This window comes from Globicephala melas, chromosome 1 (assembly GCF_963455315.2).
Source record: "Globicephala melas chromosome 1, mGloMel1.2, whole genome shotgun sequence".
Taxonomy (NCBI): Eukaryota; Metazoa; Chordata; class Mammalia; order Artiodactyla; family Delphinidae; genus Globicephala; species Globicephala melas.
Genome location: NC_083314.1, coordinates 86,362,712 through 86,385,032, shown reverse-complemented (window position 1 = coordinate 86,385,032; position 22,321 = coordinate 86,362,712). Strand labels below are relative to the sequence as shown.

General features: G+C 48.5%; 1 protein-coding gene across 2 annotated transcripts in view; it reads left to right on the top strand.

Annotated features, from left to right (window-relative positions):
• Positions 1-5,318: 5,318 nt before the first annotated feature.
• The window catches only part of VANGL1 (VANGL planar cell polarity protein 1), a 53,944-nt gene continuing 36,941 nt past the window's right edge, over positions 5,319-22,321 (top strand). Inside the window, exons 1-2 of one of the 2 annotated variants that reach the window (XM_030869137.2) lie at positions 5,319-5,416; positions 14,486-14,692. In XM_030869137.2, coding sequence (XP_030724997.1) covers positions 14,622-14,692 — 71 coding nt within the window. In that variant the 5' untranslated portion in view covers positions 5,319-5,416; positions 14,486-14,621. Of the gene's footprint in view, positions 5,417-12,623; positions 12,710-14,485; positions 14,693-22,321 lie in introns of those variants that run through there. The other variant, XM_030869136.2, reaches the window with a different exon arrangement.

Genomic DNA, 22,321 nt, shown 5'->3' with positions numbered 1-22,321 from the left:
CTTTCCTCAAGAAGCCACTCTCCAAACCGCAAAGTCAGCTCATCTTATTCCTCTCCGACGGCTCTCTATTGCCAACCAGATAAAACACACACTTTTTTTTTTTTTTTTTTTTTTTTTTTTTTGCGGTACGCGGGCCTCTCACTGTTGTGGCCTCTCCCGTTGCGGAGCACAGACTCCGGACACGCAGGCTCAGCGGCCGTGGCTCACGGGCCTAGCCGCTCCGCGGCATGTGGGATCTTCCCGCACCGGGGCACGAACCCGTGTCCCCTGCATCGGCAGGCGGACTCTCAACCACTGCGCCACCAGAGAAGCCCAAAACTCACACTTTTAAGCTCACCACATAGAGCCCTGCGAGCTCCGGACTTTACCCCCTTTTTCCAGGTCGTGCTGCCCCCTCCCACCCATCCCAGACCTGTTTCCTCCCGTATGCTCTCCCCAGGCCAAACTGCTGGCAGGCCCCCGAGGAGCCGTGCTGCTTCAGAGCTTCCTTCCTGTCCTTCCGGACACCAGCGGCATTTTGGTGCCTCATACTTCCAGACCTGCGGCTCTGCACGGCCTCCTGTGCTACCCCGCCCCCACTCTCCTCCAGCGCATCAGCGCGGCACACCGTCTGACATGGCTTCCTGGGCGTACTCTGCCACGCTTCTGTGCCTGTACCCAGAATGCTTCCTCCCGTTTCCTCTGTCAAATACTCATCCTTCAAGTTTTGCTCCCAGGGTCATGGCCGGGTGAAGCCACGCCGCTTCTTCAGGCTAAGCTGGCCCCTTTCTCTGTGCTGCTCTGGTCCCAGCGCTCTCCTCTTCCCCTGTGAGGCTCTGTTGAAGCTGCAGTAAGACATCCTCCAGGACAGCGAGGGGCACACCCCACCCCCACCCCTGTCTCCCATCCCGCTTTGTTCTCTCCTGAGCACTTGTTAAACCATCTGACATGCTGCTCATTTGCCCATCTCCCCTCACTAGAATATAAACTCCATGAGGGCAGAAGCTTTTGTCTATTTTGATGTACCCCCAGAGCCTAGAATAGTGACTGGCACTAATAAGTGCTCAACAGGGACTTCCTTGGTGGTGCAGCGGTTAAGAATCCGCCTGCCAATGGAGGAGACACGGGTTCGATCCCTGGTCCAGGAAGATCCCACATGCCGTGGAGCAACTAAGCCCATGCACCACAACTACTGAGTCCACGTGCCACAGCTACTGAAGCCCGAGCGCGTAGAGCCCGTGCTCCGCAACAGGAGAAGCCACCACACTGAGAAGCCCACGCACCAAAACAGAGTAGCTCCCTCTTGCTGCAACTAGAGAAAAGCCCACATGCAGCAACAAAGAACCAATGTAGCCAAATATAAATTAATTAATTAATTTAAAAAAATAAGTGCTCAATAAATATTTGTTGACTAACTTGTCAAATCACGGATCAATATTACATTATCTACTTTTGTTTCTCCGTAGCTCATACATTGCCTGCCTCTAGTAGGTACTAAGTATGTGTTTTTGAATGAATGGCTTGGTGGATGAATACTTTATCACATTGCTAGCCCATTTTAAAAAGTTCAGATACTAATATTGGATTCCAAGTTCTCCATCTTCTAATCCTAGCCACTCAACTTGGAATCCTCTAGGTCTCAGCATGAGCCCTTTTCTTGAGCTTAACCACTCTGCTCACTGCCCTTGACTCTATCTCAGACACTGTTCTCTCCACACCCCTGCCCAGACTCCAAACAGAAATACTATTTACCCATTTATTCAACTCATATTGATTAAGCAAGTACTTGAGATAAGCCAGTAACTGTTCCAGCCGCTGTCCTCCACCTGTGCTCGTTCCACTTCTTTCTTTCCTCTTTTCCTTCTTTTCTTTTCTTGTCCTCATGGACAAGTTGACCTTGACCATTCAGACCCGTGTGACTCTCCCTGTGGGCACTAATAACCCATATTTTAGCACCTCATCACTGGCATTATTAACCTATAAGCAGATATTACACATATGTAGATTTTACAGAAAATGGACTTTTAAAGAACCAGCACTTAACATTTCAAACATTTTGGATGGAAATCTAATTTTTTTTCAACATCTTCCCTGTCTTCTTAAATAGGGTACTAGCCACAGAATATCCATGTAACTTTTATAACTCAGGGTCATCAGTATTCTGTGATGTGATAATGTACCAAGAGGAGTAACTGGTAAAAGGAAAGGGCATGAGTTTTGGAGTTAAACAGTCTTTGCAATGATCCCCCTTTGTGGTCCCTGGGATCTCCTGAGGTCACCTCCTGCTCTCTTTTAATGTGTTTCTAACCTACAGTGGACTTAGGAATCAGACGACAAAGTTTATAGAAATATTTGTAAACTATATGTAAACAGTGTCTTAAGTGAGGGCATGAGAGATTCTCCTATGTATAAAGTCTATTTGTTTTGGATTTTTTAAATTTTTATTTATTTATTTTTGGCCGCATTGGGTCTTCATTGCTGCGCGCAGGCTTTCTCTAGTTGCAGCGAGCTGGGGCTACTCTTCATTGCAGTGCATGGGCTTCTCATTGCAGTGGCTTCTCTTGTTGTGGAGCATGGGCACTAGGCGCTCAGGCTTCAGTAGCTATGGCACGTGGGCTCAGTAGTTGTGATTCGCGGGCTCTAGAGCGAAGGCTCAGTAGATGTGGCACACGGGCTTAGTTGCTCCGCGGCATGTGGGATCTTCCCGGGTTCGAACCCCTGTCCCCTGCATTGGCAGGTGGATTCTTAACCACTGCACCACCAGGGAAGTCCCAAAGTCTATCTGTTTTAAAGCATAAATTTATGCAATCTATTCAGTTGATCAGAGGCCTTTCTCACTTAACTCCTGTTTTTCAGGTGTATTCAGAATTCTTGAGGCTGGATAAGTGACTTCGTAAAAAGTGTGCCAATAGTGCATTTAGCATTTTATATATTCTTTTGTTGTTAACTATCTTTACGTGCACATGTCATAACTTGCCAATTAGATTACTTTCCCATTAGATTATTTCCTGATTAGATTATTAATTTCCCAGGACAAGTGGTATTTTATAGCCATTCATTCATTTGCTAAGTAGTTTTCAAAATGGCTACTATGTGGAAAGACCTGTGATAGAAAAGAGATAAAGATTTAGCATTTACACATTATTGAGGAGACAAAATAACCAATACACGGTAGAAGGTGAACATAAAAATCCAGAGAATTCAAATGAGAAGAAAATGTTTTCTCGTTGGGAGAACTGGAGAAGGCTTTATAGAGACAGCATTTGTGTTGGACCTTGGTAGCAGGAAGAACTTTAGTGGGTAGCATTTCAGGGTTTGGGAAATCTGCAAGAATGGGCAGGAAGGGAGAGAGATATAGGCATGAATTTGTGGAATTACAGTCACGCTGTTGTCTTGAGAGCACCCAGTACATAGTACCCCCTTTCCCCAACTGACTTTGGCACAAATGATAAGACCAAGGAGTGGCAGATGGAGCCCCCAATATTACCCTTTTTACCGATTAAGGTTAAGCCAGAGTCTAGGCAAGAGTTCGGTAAGCCTGCTAACTGAACCCTAGGTTAAGGCTGACCCACTTTGTGACAGGTAACGGGAGCCGGGTTATACCATCATTCAGTTCCTGAGAAGTTTTCCAACTCATCTTTTAAACTCGAATACTTGAGATTGTCGGATAAAAACAAACAGTAGATGGCATTTAAAGTAGATGGAATTGATTATCTTAAAAAAGGGTTTATTTTGCACTACCTCTCTTTCCCACAAAAGCACCACATGGTAAGGTAGACATAATACACTAAAGGGTACTAAGATCACTTTTCATGAAAATCCATTGAGGATCTGTAGATCTCATGGGAGCTATTCAGTAATATCATAACTACAATTGGAAAACCCTGGCCTGTTATAACTTTGAAGGGTCTACACTTTAAAGATGAAAGAGACATGTTTTTATAAAACTCTACATTTCTGCACCTGAGCACTGATTCAGGTGGACAGACAATGGGCTTTAACCTTAGGAAGCTGGCTGCCCTCAGGAGACAGGAAAGAGGCTGGCGAGGCAGAGGGTCAGACGCCTTACACGGCCAAGAGTGAGCAGTAAGCCTGGTGGCCAGATGGGGCTGCATGAAGATCACCTACATTGAACATATAATGTCCTCAAGAAATATATATGGGAGAGAGAATGGGGACTAGGGAGGATGGGGAAGAGGGGGTGAGGGAAGAGTGAGGGCTTTGGGGGCTAAAGTTCCGTAACAAAGGCTAGTTCAGCGTGGGTATGCTTCCCCACCCACTGCCCACATTACTTCATTATACACCACCTCTACTGGGCAGCGCGGCCATGTAAGCTGCTTTGGGTCCCAGCCAGACTCCAGACTCTCCGCATGGATCCCTAACCCTATTCACCCACACAAGACAACTAAGGAAGAAGAGTGTAAATATTCATATGAATAGTTGGCAACTGTTCAGTGTCTACTGGGCACCAGCCACTTTTCATAATCCTCACCGCTGTCCTGCAAAGGCTGGCTTTATCTTCCTCTCTGCTTTTCAGACGGGGAAACAAAGACTTAGAAGCAGACCTGGTTGAATCAGGATTGGAACCTGGGGCTGCCTGCCTTCAGGGGTGTGCTCTTCCAGTAGCTTCTAGGATACTGGGTTTGGGGGGCAGTGACCACGCTGTTAAAGGGAGGAGGAGGGGTAGGGTCGGCTTTGGGGGCCTATGGGGGTCTGGGTGTGCATGGTTATATGTGGGGTCATTTCCTGAGCTGCATGTGAGTTTAAGTGTGAGTGTGTATGTGGGTTGAGGTATGGGTATATATGGACGTTTGTGGGCTGGTTCTTGGAATATGTGTATTTGAGTGTGTGTGTGTAGAGGGTTAGTCCCTGGGCTGCTGGGCAAATGTGTTTTGGGGCTCCATTGGGGGCAGACAGGCTTGAATTTTGTGCATGATTGTGAGTCTGTGTGTGCATGAGTGTGTAAGTTTGAGCGTGCAAGTATGTTGGGGTGCTGGGGGGGTTAATCCCTGACCATGTGTTTGTGATGTGTGGATGAGTGTGTGTGTGGTCAGCCCCTAGGGTCTGTGTGGGTACGAGTGTGCCTGAATAGGTGTGTGAGTCGGTGTGTGTGTTTGAGTGTGTGTGCGTGTGTGTCCGGGGCGCGTTGAGCCTGGGGGTTGGGGGGAGACGCCGGCGGGCCCCGCCCTGCGCTGCAGGTGGGCCGGGCCCTCGGTTGGGCCGGCCGCGCTCGCTGCTCTTGGCTCGCGGCCGCGCCGGGCTCGCAGGGCTGGGCTCGGGCTGCGGGGCGGCGCCGGGACAGGAAGCGGAAAGCAGCAGTGCGGCGGCGGCGGCGGCGGCGGGGCTCTGCCTCTACAGGAGCCCAGTGCAGGCCGCAGAGTCGGGGCCGCTGCGAGCCGAGACCGCGGGCCGCGGAGCCCGCACGGCCGGCGCGGAGGTGAGTCCCGCCGCAGGCCGGGCGCGGCGGGGCGGCGGGCGCGGGGTGCAGACCTCCCGCGGGGAGACGCCCCCACCCGGACCCGCGACCCCGCGAGCCCCTGGGTCCTCCTCCCGCAGCCCCACCCCGGACTCAGACCCCGGTTCACTGCCCTTCTCCCGCCTCTGGTCGGGAGCCTCCCTCCCTCCCGCGGTCCATAGCCCGAGCCGTGCTTCCCGGGACCCCACTCCTCTCCCATCCCCGCGAGGTGCGCCCCTCCCGCCCCGGGGCCGCACTCCCCGCGCACCCCACTTCCTCGGTCCGGGCATTTCCTCCCCACGCCTCGGACGCTCGCTTCTACCGTGCCTGCACTTTGGGGTGCGCGCCCCGGCCGGCAGGGAGTGGCCGAGCGTTCCTGCAGGCACCCGCGCTGAGGCACCGGCCCTGCGGGGCTGGGGCCGGACCGCCCTGCGCACCCCGGGAGCCGGGCGCGCTCCGTGGTTCCCACCCCGCCGTGGGGCTCGACCCGGGAACAGCCCGCGCCCGGGGACCCGCCCGACCCTGGGCCAGAAACCGGCACAGAGCTGGCCTGTGTTCCCACCTCGCTTACAGAAGGGAGCTGGCCCTGGAGGCGGGCGGGGGGCGAGTCCGGTTGCGCATCGGAGAGCGCAACAGGCAGGTAGGAGTTTACTTTCAAAAACGCCGGGGTGGAGCAGCAGGCGTCCGGCTAGTCTCTGCCCGAGGCGTCCCGGGTGGAGGCAATCTCACCGCTTCGGGGCAGCCTTCGCCACGGGCAGGACCTCATTTCCTCCTGCAGGCTTTAAACTGCCCCAAGCAAACGTGTCCGGGGAAGTGTGAAGCTTTATAAAAATTTAAACGCGTCGGTGGCGGAGGCAGGAGTGGGGCGGAGCCGCGGCCTGGCGGCCCGGAGATGAGCTAGTGAGACTTGGAGCCGAGAAGCCTGTGGCTCAGTTTTCACAGCTTCAAACCAGGTATAAAGCCCACCCCGCGAAGGTGTTGTGAGCTCGTTTAGCCGCTTGTTAAGAGATGTTAGAGCTCTTTATTATGATGATTTTGTGGCTGGCACGTGCATTTTGTTAAACCCCTTTTGGGGGGCTGTGATTGGAAATACATGTATTTTTAGACATCTATTCCAAAAGCTAGCGAGCTGTAAAGAATCTGGCATTTTCACTGATGTGTTTATAAATTTTACAGGGTTGCTGGAAAAATATTATAACTTGTGTCACCAATCAACAATGCTAATTAGCGTTCTCCTTCCAGTGGGTGGGTTGTTTGATTACACAGCTCCTAGGCTCTTTAAATGAGATGGCAGAAACTGTCTGAATCCAGGGAGATGTAATTAGTCATTTTATGTAACCACTAATTAGAGTTTTTAGAGTTGAATTAAATCAATGTGATATAGTTGGGGGTTGATTTCTGGGAGGAAACTGTTTATTCTCCAGTTCAAGTAAATAACACTCTTCACCTCTCCATAAGCATTTAGCATTCCCAGACTTTGGTGTCTCTCAATATAATTACTGAAACAGCTAGGGTGAAATTTTCACTGTTACAGTGTTGGCAGCGTGACTTGGTTGCAACTTAATTTGTAAGTAAAATGGGAGAATTTTGAGAATGGCGTGTTTGTAAGGACTGCTTGCCAGGTAACACATTTTCATTGCCTTGTGTACTTGAGCAAAAGGATGAAACCGTAAAGGAAGGTTTCCTGACCAAGAAGCAATGCCAGGTCACCCTGGTCCACTGGAGAATAAACAAATGTTGAGTGAGGAAGGTATTCTCCCCTCCAGCCCCCAACACACACAAACACACACCCTGTTTGTTATCCCAGACCTCAGCAGCATTTGGGTTGAGTGGGCACTTATCACATTGTATTTTAATAGGCAGGTTCTACCTTTAAGCTGTGAGCTCCTTGGAGTTAGAACTATTTCAGATTCATTTCTTTTCTTTTGGACTCCCCACAATGCTTGGGACACTGAACCTGTGAGTAGGAGTTGAAATTGCAGAATTCTTTGTGGATTCTGTGTGGTTTGGGACAATTTGTGATGGTTGCCTCCCCTCCTCCCTGTAAATAAACGAGTTTGGTAATTGCTACATTGTTATATAGTTTCCATAGTCAAGAGCACAGGTTCTGGAATTAGACTCTCAGAGTTCAAGGCCCAGCTCCAGCACTTACCAGGTTTGCCACCTTGGTTTTCTTAACTGTAACGTGAAATTCATATTTTTTCTCCCATATAAGACGTGTTCTGAGGATTAAGTGAGATATTATATGCAAATGACTTAAAACAGTTCCTAATACATATGAAGCACTCGATTAACTGTGAGCCATTAGATTATTATGGTCCTTCTCTCTCTATAAAGTGAACTAGCTGTGGCTAGGGGACTAGCTGTGTATGGGCATCGTGCTGTGCCATTTTCCAGAAGGTGGACAAGGCAGGATTAGGTGGACGTGGGGTTGGACCATGTTTCTAGTAGTGGCTTTGGTCTCACCTGAAGCCTGATGAAAAGGTGCATGTATGTTCAGCTGAGCTCTGTCTCCATTGGTGTCCTTCTGAATACCGCTTTATTGGACAGCAGTCATTGGACCCTGCATCATGGAATTTACAGGGGAGGTAGTATTTTCGAAATTACTTTTCCGAAGCTTAAGAATCTGGCAGGGGACAAGGGGCGGGGGTCACTTGAGAACAAATATACATCGTCAGAACTCCAGACACATTAACCATTCACAGCTTTTGGAAATCTATACCCAGCTGTTAAGGGTGTTTCAGAGGTAATTGATGACTGGAACCAAGAGGAGATATTCTGGGAAGGTGAGTTGAAATCATTGGTAAAATGAGGTTGACATTTTCTTTTCTTATGAATAGTGGCCTGGAATCACTCATTTAGAAGAGCACTGTTGAAAGAATCACTGGGTTTGTTGCAAATGCCACAATCCTTCTGATCCCCACATCAGTGGCCTGGATGATGTGTTATGGTTTATAGACCACAAGTTCAGCAAAATACTTCTTCCCATCCTCCCTTACAGCCCTGAGGTCCTCCAGATAAACCCAATAAAACACACAGAGCTTTCTCTGATACTTCTAAGCTGGGGACAGTAAAAGAAGGCCTGCAAGGAAAAGAATGGAAATCAATAAATTAGTTAACTATAGCTAATGGGATTCATTAAAGTAGACTCACATAGACCAAAAAAAGTACATAAGTTTAATGAAAATGATACATAAGTCATGTGCCTTACAAAGGTATTCTTTCCAATGGAAGGAATTTAACTTTACTAAGTAGTAATAATGCTTACCGTGTGCTAGGCTTTAGTCTGAATGATTATGAATGATCTCATTTAACCCACCTTGAGCCTATAAGGTAAGTAAAATATAATTCTGTTGTTATAATTAGGGAAACAGGCACAGAAGGGTTAAGTAATTAATCTGAGGTCACACAGCTGATAAGTAGCAGAGCCAGGATTTGAACAGTGACAATCTAACTTCAAAACCTGTGCTCATTGCTTGTCCCCTGTAGAAGAAAAGTTGACTAAACAAAATTATCTAAATTATCCTTTTCCCCTTGAGTGCCACGTAATTAAAAACGGGTACCTTGAGAAAAATGTTAGCTTGAAAACAATAAAAATAATAAATGGTGTAAACCCTTTAGAATTATATATATGATAAAAATCAAATATGCAAAGCGATGTGCACAGTATATATAAACACAGTTGCTTCCCTTGGAAGTATATCCACTGCAGAAGGAGTAGAATGGCTCTTTAAATTCAGCGTGTGTCTCTGTACCCCTTGCAAGGTAACTTTCTACCCTCCAACCCAAGTTCACTTAATAGCTCTAGGCAGAGCTGTTGACATTTTTATAATTTCCTTTTCTGAGAAGGTTAGCTTATGTTTACCACAGTCATTACCATAACATATTATTTCCCTCATATGATTTTCTGAACACTGTGTTTTCCTTTCAAGTAGGAGTCAGATATATTTTGTGAGTGAATGTGACTTTAGGGGCGGATTCTCTTCAAGGCCTCTGATCCCCACTTTGCTTTTAATAAAGGTGGGGGCGGGGAGGAGGTTCTCTGACATTTTTGTTGGGGAATTCCAGATTTAAGATGCTGCCACTTAGTCAAAAGTGCTCTTGAACCTGTCTCAACACTGCCCTCTGACCTTCATGAGATGTGATTTGACAAGCTCTAGCCCTATCCTGGTGTTTGCTTGCAGCCCGGAAGGGATAAATGACAGGAGGACAGGGGGAGGCAGAGACTGATGCCAGTTCTTACTGTGTCTGGCATATAACCTTTGCCGCTGAGTAAGACTAGTGCAAGCAGCAGAGCAGCTCCACTCTTGGTGGTTCGGATGTCACTGTGGAATGTAATCGCTGCATCTTTTTCTTCGGTTGTAAAACCGAGGATTTAAAATAGGCGACCTCTAAGGTTTCTTCCACAGTGAACCTATGGGCTCCACGTCCCGACACGTGCCACCTAAACCCTTCCTTCATTCAGCACACATTTACAGAGAGCCTGTTGTGCTCCAGGAGCTGCAGAGAGAGTAATGAAAGAGGCCCCTGCCCTCGTGGAGCTTACTGTCTCTGCAGGAGCCAGTCCCTGTGTAATTGGAAATTGGGATATCAAGAAGTACAGGGAGGTGGGAAAGGGCCAGGTGAGGCCGGAGGACCGGAAAGGCCCTTGAGAGAAGCTGTATTTCAGCTGAGAGGGATGAGTAGGAATTGGGCAAAATGAGGTGGGTGAAGAGTGAGTAGAGCAGATGTACTGAGGCTGCAGAGAGCCGGGTGCCTTAGAGAACCTCGGGTAGAGAAGGAAAGCCCAGCTGGAGAGGTAGGCAGGGCCTGGCAGACCAAGTGAAGGATTTTGAGTTTTATTTGAAGTGCAGCGGAACACCGTGGAGGGGTTTTAAGCAGGGAAGCGACGTCCACGTCGTGATTTGAAAGATCACTCTGGCAGCTGTCCAACCAGAGCCAGGCACAGTCTGGGTCATGTCAGGGGTCAGTGTGATAGATAGATAGTTCCAGATTCCAGGATCCACATTTACACCTTTATGTGACCCTATCCTATTCAAGCCAGTGCAGCAGCCTATCACTTTATTACCCAGAGAACCTGATTCCTTTTCTTTACTTTATTATCTTCCTGATAAGGCCTCCCTCTGACCTTATCTGAGTTCTGCTAATTTCTTGTGCATACAAGGGAACTATCTTGTAAATGTACTGCTGCAATGATAAGCTTCAGGATGTGTTTTTCTGTTAAGGATGTCGAAACCCTTCCATTGGCTTTTGAGATGAGTTCGCTCTGGATTTTGTCCGTCTGCCTCTGGTTGCTGCTTCTTAATCCTCACTGAGATCTGGGACAAGAATTGATAGCTCTGGTAGAGACAGCGTGACGCAGAAGGGGCCCGAACTCTCGAGAGACTGGATTCTGTGAGGAAACCTGCAGGCTTTGGAATAGTTTAGCCCTGTGTCCGTGGAGCCTGGAGGAAGTGGGTGGCCTGAGAACTGGGAGAGTGAGGGGTGGATAACAGGGGACAGAGGGCACTTAGGGACAGTAGAATGTGTGGGCTGAAGCAGGGAGAGAGTTGTGAAAATGGTGCTGGGTTGGCTCTATAGGGTCAGTAGGATGTTTGCATGGCGCCAGTGGAGGAAATTGAAAAGAACAGTCTGGGGCACCGGAGAGCATCGCGGGGGTGATGGGAATCCCAAGCGGAGCAAGAGGCATCTGAGTAGGAAATGTGCATTGGGGATTTATCCTTTCAGTAAGTATTTGTTGGGTACCTCTTACGTTCAGTGTATCCTGGGGTAGGTAAACAGTAGCTTCTGTCTCCATGGAGCTTATCCTAGAGTAAATCCATGGACGGAGGAGAATAATGGGTGAGTTTTGAGTCTTAAAAGATAACTTGATGGGGGAGAGGGAGAGGACTGTTGGAGGAGGAGTAGCACAAACACCATCAAATCGGAGGAGGACAGACAGCAGAGAGCTCCGCGAGGGCAGCCGTGTGCTGTGTGCCATTGTCATTGCTGTAACCTAGCATCGCCTAGCAGGTCTCTCATAGCCCCACTAAACGTGGAGGCAGATGAATGAATACATGGGTTAAGAAGGTCTGGGGGGAAGGAGGACAAGGGTGGGACCTTTGGATTTGGCTCCTGGCAATCTGGCCAACTTAGCGCTGTTTCAATGGAGCATCAAAGATGGAGGATTGGGGTGACAAGAGGGAGGGAATGGCAGCATATGCAAACCACCCCTTTGATAAATATAGTTAGGAATTGTGAGAGAGAAACCAGACAAGGGCAGCTGGTAGAGTGGAGGTAAAGCTTTCCCCCAAACAGCACTTGGGAGCCCATGATTTCCTTTGAGGGGCATGCCTGGAGTTGCCTTAACGGATGGCCGGAGGTTTTAATGAGGACTAAGGATGACGTCCTCTTGCAGTAGGGGAATGAAATTTGCATTAGCATGTGCCAGAGGCTTTATTTTGGGAGCTTCCTTTAACGCCTAAAAGCAACCCTAGGAAGAGATCATATTAAATGGCCTCATTTTACAGAGGTGTCGGGGGCAGGGGTGGGAGGGTGGGGAGATAAGCTCACAGAGGTAAGTGTCTGCCCCTCGGTGTCACGGCCGGGGAGCCTGAATAGGATCAGCCCAGGTCTTCGGGGCCTGGGCCACCTGCCTCTGAGACACCCCAGCAGCATTTAGCCGGAAATAGCTAGAAGCTGGGATGGAAAAGAGAATCGAGAGTTAATGGGTTGGAGGGCAGAAAAAAGTATAAACGTTGTGGATGGTCAATTCTGGGTGTAGAAGACAGCAGTCAGGTTTCTGGGCCAGGCAGCCGGGTGTTGGAACCTGCAGGTCAGCAGAGAGCTGGGTGAAGGACCTTTGGGGAAAGAGGCTCATTCAGGGCAGGTCTGGAGATCTTGGCTCACCTCCTGAGGCTGGCATCTGCCAGGTATGGAGAAGAACAAGCAGCATAGCCCAGAGCAGAAAGGAAGTGAGAGTCTAAGGTGCTGAAAGCTCATTGAAATTGCTAGTGAACATGCTGGGAAGAAGAGTAGGGAGAAAAAAAAAAAGATGAGCTTGTTCTTAAAGTCTTCTAGAAAAGTGGGGGAAGGTCCAAGAGCAAAACTAACATGTTTTTAAAATGCCCACAGTGGGTTTTTTTTTCCACATTTGATGTTTTACAGTCACCCCACGAAATAGGCTGCCTTATTTCCATTTTACGGATGAGGACACCAGAGGCTCCGAGGGGGACGCAGCTAGTTAGCAAGCCCTGGACTGCACTGGGATGCAAGCCCAGCGCTGTCTGGCCGCAGGTGAGCCTCAGGTGGGAAGGCGAGCATGGGCACCCACTCTGTCTTGCTCCTTTCCGTGTCTTTCTCTTACTGAGAGAGACAAGGAGAGCCTCTAGGTTGGGGACTGGTCGCGGGAGTCTTGATAACCCCAAATGCCCCTTCTCCAGCGTATCGGAGCCGGTGCTGGGAGTGGTCACAGTTGTAGCTTGTTTGTTTCTCGCATGAGCCCTTTTATTCACCTTTTACAGATGTGGGTTCAGAGAGATTTAATAATTTGACTGAGGTCGTATAGCTAACAGGTGAGTAAAGCCTGGGATTGGAAGCCAGCTCCTAATACTGTATCAGCTCATATCTCCAGGTCAACCCTGTGAAGTCCATGGCTAGTGGGTTTATCCCCATTTGACAGATGAGGAAATCGAGGCTCAAGAAGGCAGGTGACTTATCCCAGGTGGTACTTGACAGTGAGCAGCCCTGGCTAGACCCCGGGTCTCCCCACTGCTCACCTTGGGCTCATGCAGGAGAGCAGACATGAAATAATGAGTCAGGACATCAGGAAAAGGGAGGCTAGCTAGCCCTAGGTGACAGACCCTAGGGAATGAATGATAAGGGCAAACAACCTAGGTGGTACTGAGGCTCGGACTGTGTTGGCCAGTGGTGGTTTGTGGGTGATTCCCTCCAGGCTGGCAGGTCATTCATTGCTCAGGAGCCTTGGCCTTCTCCCAGTGGGGGTAGAGGTATGGCATCTGCGGCTTCTTTGTTTTTTCTTCACACTGATCTCCCTGGCTCTGTTTGCAGTGTCAGCTTCCAGGGGCGCTGGAAGGAGGAGCCCTGTGGGGTGGAGACCAGCTCCGGGGTGAGGGGTGCAGAACTCCTTTCTCTCGAAGTAAAGGTTTAGCATGTGGGGCTCAGGAATGTACTTGGAAACATTTCCAATTTATTTTTATTGCATAGCAATATTTAATGAAAATGTGGGAAAAGACCCAGGAACCTGCAGCTAATAAATCACCTGCTTTCATTTTCTGATGTTCTGTCATCCTTGTCCTTACGTAAGTGATTGTAATTTCAGTGAGTGATTGTAGATTTCAGCGTCTATCTGCAGTGCTGTATGTAGCCTGCTTTTTAAATTTATCACTATATCATACAAATTTCTGTTCTTCGTAATTATCATTTTAAACAGCTCTATGATATTTCTTTGGGTGAATGAATCATGTTTCCCTGACCTAGTCCTCTGTTTGGGGGGCATTGAGAGTGTTTCTTGCTTTTCACTATTTTAGACAGTGTGCTAATAGTAGTTTTTCGTTTAAAAAAGGAGATTAGTTCCCTGAGATAAATTCTCAGGAGTTTGGATTCCTGGATTAAAGAGATTGAGAACCTTTTTTTTTTTTTTCCCCAGTGGTTTCGGAAACTCTGAGCAAATCCCTGAAAAGCTGCTTCCCTGGGTATTGTTTTGTAACCAGCACACTGGCAGTGGGAGCTGGGCACGGTGTCTAGGACTGGGATGCCAGGAAGGCCGGCTGTGTCTGGGAGATGGCCAAGGGCCAGGTCTCTCCCACCTCCGGATTCCCCGCTGCTGCGGGGCGGGGGTTGGGCTTTGCCCGGCACCACCCGTCCCCCTCCCAGACACCTGGGCAAGCTGGCTGCTGCCTGAGTGGAGCACTTAGCACTCAGGAGCCTCACCCTTGCTCACTTGTTCCATCATAGAGACCCCAGAGAGGAGCTTGCTACTGTCACTTATCTTCTCGCCCCTCGGGTTTGGCTTTGAAGGTTGATATCCTTTTTTTTTTCCTGTTTTCCCAGAATTCGTTCCTGCCGAAGAGTAAGTCCTTGATTCCCAGGCCTTTTGAGGTCTGAGGAGGAATCCAGTAGGTGAGATTCTCTACCTCTAAGGAGAAACAGTACCTGCTCCTTCAGCAAGAGCAAGCTCTCCGTTGCTATGGATACCGAATCCACGTATTCTGGATACTCTTACTATTCTAGTCATTCGAAAAAATCTCACAGACAAGGGTATGTAAGCTACTGCTTGTTCCACTTTTCCTTTGGGGGAAACTTGCAGGTTGCTCAGGCTGCCTGGGCTCACTTTCAAACAGTCCCCCCGCAGGGCAGTGGACGCCGGAGGTTCAGTCCAAGAGCATTTAACGGGCATTGGGAGGAACTACACCACCAATTTACATTTTATAGCCACCATTACAGTTGGTGACTTTTAAGTTCTCACAGTTGATTTTAAATTAAAGTTTCTCCCTTCAGTGGAAATGTTTTTCATTTCTAAGTACTTTTCATAGATGACAGTTCTCTCAAAGCTTTACCAAGAATGCGAGTGAAAGTTCCAAAATAAAAAAAGTGTTAATTTGTTGCTTCTCACCCAAAGCTGCTGACTCATCCATTATGCATTTGCCTGAGGCGTATCCACTGAAGTGGCAGGATTGGCCTAGTGCCTTATTTATTTCTCTCTGACTAGTCTTCCCAGTGCGCAGGCCTGGGTTTTGAAAACTCCAACCTCGGTGATGGGGCCAAATTTCCTCTCCTCTGTGAGGAATGAACAGGTCTGCACTGGTATTCATAAGGCCTGCAGTATTACAGACCTGCAGAACGGTGAGGAGAGAAACGAGGAAATGAATGAATGAAGAGGTGGTACTGTACTGGTGAAGAGTGCAGTTGATGAAATTGCAATGCTGCCTCTTCCTTAGAGCCCTCCTTTGTAAAATGGGTATAGCAGGGCTGTTGAGAGGATTAAATGAGATTATGCTTGTGAAGCATTTAACACAGCACATAGTAGGTCACTAACCAGTGGCTGTATTAATGCTATCAATGGCCTTGGCATTTCAGCACCAGACTCAAAGGCCCACCTGTGGTCACAGCCCTGCCATGGCTGGGAATGGTGATTATAGTGGTGTTTCCCCGACTGAGCAGTTCCCCATACAAGCAGCTGAATGCAGAGCAGGATTTTGTTTTGTAAAACAGCAGTAAGATATGGATATCTAATTGATCTATTCGTTTGTTAGCATGTACGGATGTACACACGCAGAAAGGGGTCTGGAAGGATAGTGTCGGAGCTGCCCAGAGCGGTCATCCACCGGGAAGGGGTCCACACAGGATGGTGACTGATGGGAACTTTCATTTGTGCTTTATCTTTCTGCACTTGTTCAGTCTTTTACAAGTGTGTATCTTGTGATTAAAAGTAGAAATGGAATGAGTGTAAAAGAAGGACTTTCAAAGATTATTTAATGACATGGGAAAATACATATGATGCCACGTTACTAAAAAACAAGATTCAAAACTTTGTACCTATAATGGTTATATACTCTTATGATACAATGAATGGTAACAGATTGACCATGCCTATCTCTAGGTGTGCAACTCTTGGGATTATAGTTGTGTGTGTGTGTGTGTTTAACTTTCCTTATTTTCTAAATTTCATGTATTGCTCGTATAATCATAACAATCTGGGGGAAAGAGGTAAATGAGCTTGTGCTGGAGCCCAGGCAAGGCTTTCTAGTCAGCATGGGAAACAGCAAGGAGGGCTGCTGAGTGAGGCGTAAAGTGACATGCCAGAACCCAGATCCTGAGAAAGTCAGGAACCCTCTGGTGAGAAACATTTAATCACAAATTTCAATCAGTGGGTAAACATATCAGATTTGTTCTAAAATACTAGAAACAGCTGTGTAAAAATGTCCAATCTTTGAACTTAACTGGAAAAAGCAATTCCCTTGTCAGTGTGCCAAGCTTCCCCATCCTACAGTGTGATGAGTGGAGTGGGAATTTGGGGTTCTCTTGGTGCTTGGGGGTGAGTAGAGAGGGACGCCTTGCAGTGTTCAGAGGAGGAACCATCTCTGGCCTCCTTTATCTAGACTCGTGTCCCGACTGTCATTGCTCTGCACTGCTGTTTCCTCAGGCCCCTTGGGGCCCCGAGAAATTGATACTGCAGTGCTCTCGTGGTAACTTTAGGAGACTGTAACTTTCAATGAAAACAGCAGGCAGAACTCTGAGGGCCTTCTTGGACCCCTGCGGAAAGTACTTGGCAAATAATACAAGCTGAGACCTTTAATAATTTAACCAAGGGTGTTGCTGAATGCCTACTCAGAAGAGCTCGGGGTGAGAGATTCAAGATTTATAGGTGAACTTCCTGGCATCTTTAGAAAAGTTGGATTCCCTGACAGGCAGCCCTCTAGGGCATAGTGACTGTGGGGCAGAGGTTGTAATCCATAGAGAGTAGGTGCCGGGAGTCCTTTGTCGGGGTGGGTGCCCTGGACCCAGCAGAGGGTCTCTATCACCGGGAGTGTCCCTGTGAGGGCTGCTTTGCTCAGGGATTTGTTGGGAATTTGAGTGGCAGAGTAGGAAAGGAGAGGGAGCTTGTTTGCTCTTTAGGAATCTTGGTAGAACTGTCAGCGGGGAATAACGAAGGGCAGCAAACTTGATATTCCTGATGACACCGAGATCATCTTTGGAGGACTGGCTGGGTTCTAAGCAGATGACAAGTGACTCTTTTCTAACAAAGAGGTTAGTGGTCTGGTTTTGTGATACCTGCCATCTCCAGAGGGTATCCAGTTAACTTGCTGGGAAAACGGCACAGACTCCAGCCGACCTCGCCTAACCTTTGGGTTTTGGAGTACCAGTTCCCCGAGTTCAATACAGCGGCTGCCAGTACTGTTCATGACCAGTTTGAGAGTGCCTGTTAGGACCCTTGGTCATTATCCCCCATCCTCACAGCAGTCCCAGAACGGTGGGAGGTGGGACCCCCGTTCAACAGGTGATACAATTGAGACTCAGAGAGAGCACTATTTGCCTGAAGTTATGAGGTTGGTAGAGACCCTCAGGTTTAAGGCCCCGTTTAGTCCTCCTCTGGAAGCCGTGCTTTCCTCCCTGGGCTGTGCTGGGTGGAGAGCGGCAGAGTAACTGATAGGGAAGAAAGGGAGTGGAGGGTAAGCCATGTGACTAATGTACTATAAAATGCATTGTCCACAAGAGGCTGCCTGAGCGGTAGGGCGATCTGTGCTTTTGTTCCGAGGCCGCTTCCAAGTCAGTTTGTCCTGTGCCCAGCCCTCGCACCCGAGGCAGTGCCGAGAGGAAGCAGCCAGGCCCCGGCAGTCGCAGTTGGTGGAGAAAGGACAGGTGGTGGGTGGTGGTAGAGAAGGAAAGGGAAGAGTAACCGGTGGGGCTGGCTTTCCCCAAGTAGAAATAGACAAACAACAGAAAGAGGGCAAAATCATCTTCCCAGGAAATGCTGACTGTAAGTGGGAACGGTCTAGGAATCGACGGGGATTCTGGTCAGAGTGAGACGGGCTTTACAGCAGCACCCCCAGGGCTCAGCTCTGGAATCGCCTGAATACAAGCATTTACACACTCACACACGTGCGGGTACAGACACATGCCCAGGCCTCCAGCATGTTACTGCTTGCCCCCGACTCCTGACTTATCTTTACTCATACGGGCACATGATGCATGGAGACAGGCTCAGAGATAAAGATACGAGGATTCCTGTGGCTGGCACACCTGCCCAGCAAAGATGCCTAGGTGATCCAGACAACTCGGGTGGAGTTGGAGAAACACCAAGTGCGCGTGTGTTTGAAAAATCCTTTCAGTGGTTTGGTAGCCTACTCCCTGTCTCCTGTTTCTCTTAGACACCGTGGACTGGTGGTCTTCACCACTGGCGGGCCCTCTCCTGGAGGGTACTTAGCACGTCCTTGACATCACGGCAGTTGGAGCTCTGGGGATGAACGTTTGGGTACCGATGCAGTGAAGCGACAGCCATACTGGGCTCATAGCTCTGCATGCTGGAAAGCACTGGGAAGGCAGCCTTTTTTGTTGGACTTCTCTATGTAGTCCGGGCTCAGACAGTAATTTAGGACCAGTGATTTTTATAAAAGCTGTACAACAGGTCTTTCTCCCTTGACAAGGACCAGCACGACATGCAGCCCACGTTGAGTTGATAGGGTGAGCTTTCTGTCAGCCCCTTACTTGACAGTGAATGGAAAACTTTCCCCCATTGCTTATTGTTTCTCACAGTGAGTCCTTTTGAAGTGGTTGTCTTTGGCAGCCCAGAGTGTTGGGTGCACTGCTTTGTGTTCTCCAAGGTCAGGGTCAAGTCATGACTTCTAGCAGTAGCTTCAAAGGCAGATCTGGGCCTGATGCACGCTGTCCTGAGTCCTGCTCCCAGCCTCATGCACTTAATGCTGTTTTAGTATAGAAGCCACACTGTACACTGCAACATTGTGTAGCTGAGCGCTGCACTCACAGCTCCCATTATCGAGCCCCCGCTGTATACAGGGCATTTTACAAACAGGGAAACTTCTGAGTAGTCGCTCCAACAACCTCCTCCCCCAGGAGCATTTGGGTGGGAGAGCCTTGGGCAGAGTTTCCTGGACCACCTGCCTTCTAATCACCTGGGGTGCTGATGAAAAGGGCGGATTCCTGGTGTCTCTCCTCTCCAGACTATTTCTCTGGGGATGGGGCCAGTGAATCTGTACTTCATCTGCACCCCAGGTGGCTTGTCTGCACATTCACGTGTGAGAAGCAGTGGTTTAGGGTTTTGGGCTTGGAGGATGAGAAACCTTCCTGGAGTTGTCAGGTAGTGGGCTCTTATCTGGTTTACCTCTGATGTTACCAGGGGAACTGTAGAGATCGCGTCTCCTTTGGGGACTGTCGGGCCCTTTAAGGGCCAGGCTGGGCCAGTTGGGGTCGGGTCGAGGAAGGGCTGGCCCCTGAGAGACTGTTTCCAGCCCTGGGTGTTTCCCTACCCGCTCCGGCCCTGGTAGTGTTCAGCCTGCAGGAACTGGCACTCGGTGGAAGAATTTTGATTTCCAGTGGAATTTGTGCTGTCACAGGATTTGACCCGTGGGACTAGTGAAGAGATTGATGGGTTAGGGGAGCACGTGACTTGGCAGATGGCAGGACAGTGATAGATGTGAGAGCAGTTGGGGAAAGTGGAAACACAGTAAGAGGAGCAGTGCCTCCGTCTGGCCTGGCCAAGGTGGGGGTCCTGGGGAACAGTGATTCCAGACTTAGTCTAAACAGCTAAGACTGATCAGACACATGGGAAAACTTTCCCCCATTGCTTATTGTTTCTCACAGTGAGTCCTTTTGAAGTGGTTGTCTTTGGCAGCCCAGAGTGTTGGGTGCACTGCTTTGTGTTCTCCAAGGTCAGGGTCAAGTCATGACTTCTAGCAGTAGCTTCAAAGGCAGATTCCATAGCTCTGGTAAGTTCATCAAGTTCGGGGTGTGGGAATGAGCATAAGGAATACTTATGCTACAAAATCTTCCAGTTGCTCTTCAAATCAGTGCCGCAGAGCGGGTCTGAATCGAGGCAGTCGGTTCACATCCTGCTCTGCCACTTGCTGTGACTTTGGGGAGTCACTTAACCTCTGTGAGCCTCCGTTTCCTCATTTATAAAATGCAGACAATAATACCACATAGGGTCATTGTTAGGATTGAACAAGATTAACATAAGAAAGCACTTGGTAAAGTGCTCTTTAAATTGGGGTGGGCAGTGGAGTGATTGGCAGTGAGACACACCCCTGGATAAACAAACAACATCTCTTTGCTGTTTCCTTAGTTGCCCAGTTAAAACAAAACACCAGAGTTGACCAGAACACATCTATTTCTGGACTCTAATTTAACAATAGATTGTAGTGATAAATTACGCTACAGGGATTAGAGATGGTATCACTGAAAGCGTCTCTGGGACAACTGAAGCCTCCCTGCCCTTTGAAGGAATTAACCAGGGCTTATCCTAGGGAGATATTGATAAAGCAGAAGTTTGACCACAGAAAGTCTGCATGTGGTTTTGTTAGCTAAGTAGTAGGTTAATAGGAGGGATGCTGTGCAGGGGGAGGGGGTTTGATTGTGTGTTAAAAGCTTCTTTTTCATCTGTCTCCGAGGAACACGTACTCTGCTTCACCAAGTCAAGCCACCATTCTTTGCCATGTGTGGGTAGTAATAGCAGTAATAATAGCCACAGTGTATTATTTCACATCCCTGTGTCTATGTGGTGAGATCGTTATCCCCATTGCATAGATGATGAAACTGAGGTTTTTCAGAGGCTTGTCAACTGAAGTAAAACACAACATGAGAGCTGTGAGGTCACTTTTATTTGGGGCTTCCTGAAGACTAAAGCCTGGGAGACAGCCTCTCACATGGCTCTGAGGAACTGCTCTGAAGAGGTAGTGGGGGAGGTCAGCATATATACGACTTGACGAAAGGGGTACATGCAAGCAGGCACACATCTTGGTAGAAGGTTGCTGCTGGTCACGAGGAGCAGACGTCTCCTTTAATGATTTTAGTGCTTTTCTAGGTGTGAGAAGATGGGAGAAATTGGGTTCGTAACATTTTCTCCTGAAAATGTCTAACTGTCTGAAAGGCTGTTCTGCCAGTGTTCCCAGAGCACAGAGTGCCTCCTTCCTGATCTCTGCCCTGAACTCCTTTCAGGGTGTGTCGAAGGTCAGCAACAGCAGGGGCTAGCAACTTCATCCTTTTAGAGCCACTGGTGAGCGACATTCTTTAATTGGCAGGTTCAGTAACGTGTGCAGGCTCACACATCAGGTAGGGGCAGAACCCAAACGTGACCGTCTGTCTCTGTAGTGTGTGTGTGCGCGACGCTTCTGTCCTGCCTGGGAGACCTTGGGGAGGAGGGCGCGTGGGTGAAGGAAGGAGGACTGATGTCAGGGCGGCCTGCGGGACGGAGTTTGAGGGAACTTATTCTTGGCCACTGAGGGGCTCCTTTGGAGGGGCTCCTGGGTTGACTCTTCACAGTTGGGGGTAGGGGTGCCAGTCTCCATAGGTGGTTAATGGCCAGGTCATGACCCCTGGGCTTTGCACAGTGGTTGATTCCTAATTTCAGCATTGACCCACAGCAGGGTGCGCTCATCGTCACCCTGGAAGACCACCCAGGAAGTTCATCTGGGGTAAAATGGTGCAACAGCCTGCTTTCCTTAGGGGGCCTGAAAACGTACACACATGCACACACACACACACCCATGTGTGTACCTCTTGGGGTCATTTGCTCTCACTTTTGCCTGTTTCTGTGGGTGCTTTAAGTTCATCTAGAATCTATGGGAATGACTTAGTTTTGAATTTGTAGTAATGGGAAGTAACTGATTCTCTGTATTGGTTTAGGGTTTCCTTTCTTCTCTTCTTGTCCAAAGGTGTAGGGTGACAGTGTGTCCCAGATTTTTTTGGACAGACCAAAGCTTAAGTATTTTGCTGTGTTGTCCCAATAGAAAAAAGTCCTAGAAAATAAGTTTAGGCGAATTATGATCAACTCAAGTCAGTGATTTTACAATGAAATGTGCCTTAGCTACAGAAATTCTAAAGTTCACAGTATTAGGCTTTGAAAAAATATGATCACTGTTGATAGAGAAGAAATGACAGTCTTTTTTTGGGTCTTGGAGTGGCAGGAAGAAAATAGTAAGTAGGGAGTAAAGATCAGCTTACTCTTTGCCGGGGGGTGGGGTGGGTGTGTGTGTGTGTGTGTGTGTGTGTGTGTGTGTGTGTGTGTGTGTAGAAGTTTCTTAAATTCAAAATGAAATTTATAACATGTTTTTTTTAACAATATTTTTTTTAATTTAATTAATTTATTTTTGGCTGCGTTGGGTCTTCGTTGTTGCACACGGGCTTTCTCTACTTGCGGCGAGCAGGGGTACA